The sequence below is a fragment of the Neolamprologus brichardi genome, chromosome 7, assembly GCF_056152115.1.
Source record: "Neolamprologus brichardi isolate AB-2024 chromosome 7, ASM5615211v1, whole genome shotgun sequence".
In the NCBI taxonomy this organism is placed as follows: Eukaryota; Metazoa; Chordata; class Actinopteri; order Cichliformes; family Cichlidae; genus Neolamprologus; species Neolamprologus brichardi.
This window is the reverse complement of record NC_142110.1, coordinates 4,668,369-4,672,911: the sequence shown is the minus strand read 5'-3', so window position 1 is coordinate 4,672,911 and position 4,543 is coordinate 4,668,369. Positions and strand designations below refer to the sequence as shown.

The 4,543-nt window shown below is 41.2% G+C and overlaps 1 protein-coding gene across 1 annotated transcript; it reads right to left on the bottom strand.

Annotated features, from left to right (window-relative positions):
- Positions 1-564: 564 nt before the first annotated feature.
- On the bottom strand, positions 565-3,395 carry LOC148101903 (uncharacterized). Its single transcript, XM_087844330.1, has 2 exons — positions 3,336-3,395; positions 565-2,127 (listed from the first exon to the last, which is right to left on the bottom strand). Exon 2 carries the CDS (start codon positions 2,101-2,103, stop codon positions 565-567), a length of 1,539 nt encoding a protein of 512 aa, XP_087700456.1. The 5' UTR covers positions 2,104-2,127; positions 3,336-3,395.
- Positions 3,396-4,543: the final 1,148 nt, after the last annotated feature.

Below are 4,543 nucleotides of genomic sequence, written 5' to 3'. Positions count from 1 at the left end.
AGCATTAACTGTAATGACATTCTTTATGTGCAGCACAGTGGAAATGGAAGCACCCCAAAGAGAAAAATATTTCCTTCTCTGAAGCCTTTGACATTGAAGCTTACAGGGACTTTCTGACTGTTGCTCTCTCTGTGATTGGCAACAAACAATCTGTTGACAGCAGAGTAGCCCAACTGGTTTTTAGTCATCATTTAATGTTGCATTAGAGCCATGCAACATTTTTTTGCACCATCAGATAAATTGAAAACATGATAGCTATGATCCTGGCTGCTTGTTCTGTACACTAAACATAAAGTAAAAAGAAAAATCTCTTATTTTTCCACGTTTTCAGTCTTAAGTAAAAACAGGATGTTGAAATTATATTTTATTTTACCAAATCTATAGTCATCAGCGACTGACAAGGAAGGAGAAAATGACATGAAGGCAAACTGAAAGCATAAATACTACTTTTTCATAATAATCAACTGGTGAAAATAGTTACACATTTGTACAGATTTTACAGCACAGTGTGCATCAGGTGGATATTTAAATGTCTTGCAGCTATTTTACAAAAGCTGAGCAACATTAATCAGATGCAGTTAACCTTTCAGAACAGCCAGGAGCCGTATCCATCTTTATGTCTGCTGGTTTTCTCTTTGACCTCTTCTTCACCACCACTATTGTGACAATCACTCCAGCTACCAGCAGCAGCAGCACCACCACCACTACTGCCACCACAACATACGACGTATGCGGTGGTGGAGGACTGCTGGGTAAATTTAAAGTGATCTCCTGTTTAAAAATGCATTCCAGAGACTCTGTCCACTCCTTGTCCATTTCATCTTCTTCAGTACCTTTGTCATCATATTCTGTATCATCATCCGTATAATCCCCTACAAAATCCAGGGTTTTAACAACAGCACAAAAGTACTTCCCTCCATCTGACACCTTCAGGTCGTTGATGGTCAGCAAAGTCCCATCCTCAGATAGAGTCACTCTGCCTCGTAGATCTTTAGGGATGGGAACAGTTTGGTCTTGTGAGTTGTGGATGATCTCATAGTGCCCTGAAAGTCCATAGCGGTGCCACTGCACTATATCTGAAACATCTTGGCCAGAATCGCACATCAGGGAGACATTTTCACCTTCATCTGCAACTTTTTCTTGGAGTTTGTTTTTGGGGCAAAGAAAAAATGTATAATGCATCTCACGCAAGGGGGAGATGCATGAATAGTCTCCAATGTAGTCTGCAGAGATGGCAGGTATAACCAGTGAGAAGTCATCAGCTGATATGTACATTGGACTGCCCCTCGTGTTACCATCAATTCTCCCCAGTGGAGTTTCCCACGCCTGCTCACCCTCATCAATAGAACAATTTAGAAGCACTCTGTCCCCCGGTGAGACAAAAATGTCCTTGCTTTCACTCTCATCTGGTGGGTGCATGGTTTGGAAACTAAGACACTTGATACCTTTCATCACAAGACACTTAAAGTGTGTGGTTTTCTGTAACATGTTGTTGAACACGAGCAATGCACCGTTGTCTCTTACATCTACAAGACCTGCAAGCTCCTTCACCAGAGGCTTCAGGGACACACTGCTATCCAGGAAGAGTGTGGGCTCATAAGACGGATACATTTCATGGTACCAGCGTACAGATGTTCCCTCAGAGCCAATGGCATTGCTATTGCACAAGATCTCAGTCCCTTTACCGTCTTTACTTACAATTATGTCTTTAGATTCAATCTGCTCCTTACACACAGTGAGCTGCTGTGTCTTCTGGCTGATTATCGTCTGGTTCTTCCAACATTCCCTCCTATAAATCCCAGAGTCCAAGTGAGTGAGGTTACTGATTTGAAACCCGAGCAGGCTGGGATCGTCACTGATGTGGGTACGACCCTGTAGGTCAGCAGGTGGTGTGTTGGGCATGTTCTTGTTTGAAGAGTTTCCAAGCAGTTGGTCTCCCTCTGAAGCAGATCTATAAACAACAATATAATCCATTCCGAAACAGTATCCCATCTCAATAACTTCGCGCTCTGCCCTGACAGCAGGTTCTGGGTTGTCACTGTAGACCTCATGAAGGAGGAGGAGAAGGAAAAGCAGGAACTCTGTAAAGTTGATGCAGGTCATGTTGTCTGTTTCTCCCAGGTGACTCTGAAAAGTGCAAAGCCCGTTTCACTTCGGTGTGACACTTTTGTCCCGCCTCCAGCCAACATCAGTTTCCACCTCTTCCACATTCTTCCTTAAACACATACTCAGCCTCAGAGCGACAGACATTACAACACACGCAAACTTTCACACTGTTATGCGCATACAAAGACAGATATATACATGCACATACATGTACGTTTGCTTTATGGGCAATAAGAGCAGGTGGAAAAGCATTACAGTTATAAAGTCATTTATTTGATTTTGACAAGGCTGAGTCAACAAGGTTAAAGGAAAGCCAGGGGACAGAAAATAAAATGCTGCAATCCTGGTTGCTCATTAACAGCGTTGATGTGCAGTTGGACAGGTTTTCATTTAGCTGTGGGTGCGGTCTGTTGCTATGGAGGGAGTGTTCCTTTCACGGACGCTTGATTGCAAACTTTCAAATGCATGCACTGCAAGATTTGTGTACCATCATATTCTTATTGAGTGAGCAGACTAATCTGAACTAAATCTAAATGTCTCAAGTAACCTGTAGTAGCAGATAAGGTTTCTAGTACATCGCAGCTTTCTTTATCTTTTGTCACTGCGAGACAGCACGAAATATGAATCCATTGCTTTGTCAGTTTATTACTTTGTGGGGAAAATTTTACCCTCAAGTGAAGTTAAAAGTGTTAAATGTGTTAATACAGAATGGTTTGTTTGCTTGGCCAGTCCTCTGCCCAGTATTTTTTTTTAAATCAGTCCTTGAGCTACTATCATCGTGCCAGTCACAGCTATGATTTCACTTATTGTATTACTGCATTCATACATGCGATCAGTGATGAGGTTTATTAACCTGATGAACAGCGCATTTCTGAAATACAACACTTCTCACTAGCAATGTGTTCTTAACCCTGGAGAACCCATGGAGTCAAATTTGACCCCATGGGTTCCCTAGTAAACCAATGGGGTCGGATCTGACCCCATGGGTTCTCCAGGGTTAAACACTGCGTCTGCAGCTCACAATGTGAAGCTGACTTTCTATTTTACAACACTGTAAAGTTGATAAAACAATGACGGCTTATCTTTGCGTGTGCTGTATAAATCTCACAGTAAAGCACGCTCTATCTTTCGATATCTTTCTTTCACAGTGTCTCAGGTTGTAAATGTCATTGTTTGTTATAGTAGGTGGAGGACGGAGTGTGATCATATCGAATGGGAAGATTCCTTACCTTTGTGGAAAACAGGTTAGGTGCTGGTTTGTATAGAAATATTGATGTCTGTAAGACAAGAAGGGGGCAAAGATGAGCAAAAGAGATTGACTTTCCCAGGATTCCCATCATTAGGAAAACTGATGAATGATAGTTTCTCTCAGGAAAGCCAGCGTCTAAAAGATGCAAATTGCCCCAGCAGGTACAGATGAAAAAAAAGAAAGAATCTCCACTTTGTCTCTGATGGTGCTGTTTTTCTTCATGTTGTGGTGATTGTAACTTGGTTACAGCTGTGTCTTTTTAACATTTGTTCCTCCCTATAGCACCACTTTTAAACAATAGAAAATAACAGTAAGTATGTGGCAATATAGTTCTGTTTTAAGTTTTAACACGCTGCACACACGAACTAGACATTTATCACTAGAGCTTGACAGGAATCAACAGTCTCTGTTCCATTTAAGCATTGGCTCGATGTGTCTCTTTATTTTGATTTCATAATTTTTCTAAATCCCTGTTTATGTATTAAATTCCTCATTCCTGCTGCTACAAGAGAAGCATTGTTGCAAAGAAGGTTAGATAAATTAATGCATAGCTCAAACTCAGTGAAACAGTTAACAGGTTGACTGGAAATAGAAGGAGACTGAAAGGGACTGTTTATTCTGCAGGATGAGGCTCACTTGTTGATTTGATTCACTGCTGAAGAGCATTCCTTCCCATGACGCTCAAGTAAACCAGTAGGGATTTTTTTAAAAATCTAAACCACTGTTACTACACTTGTGTTTGGACACAACTTAACGAACCTGCAGGTGCACTGTGATGACCAGCTTACTCCTGTGAGCATATTGGGTTATACAAAATCTCTTTTCCTTTCAGATATCACAATCATCTGTTTACTACTTTATGAACTATAATGAACATAGATACTCACTTAGCAGCAGCAGCAGCAGCAGCAGATCTGGTGCTACTTAGAGAACAGCTTGCAGAGCTGGTGATCAAGCATCATGATTAAGCACCTACTGCAAGGAAACTCCGGTGTGTTCAGCTTGGCACTGATTACATTCATCAGAGTCCCACATGCTGCAGGGTTTTAGCAGCACACAAGCAACTGTTTGAGATACAGATTTTTGGCAAAATAATTAGCGTTAGCACATGAAATAAAACAACACACTTCTACCCTGACCTGTATGTAAAAGAAATTTCTTAGGTTTCAGTTGAACTTATAGCTAGTT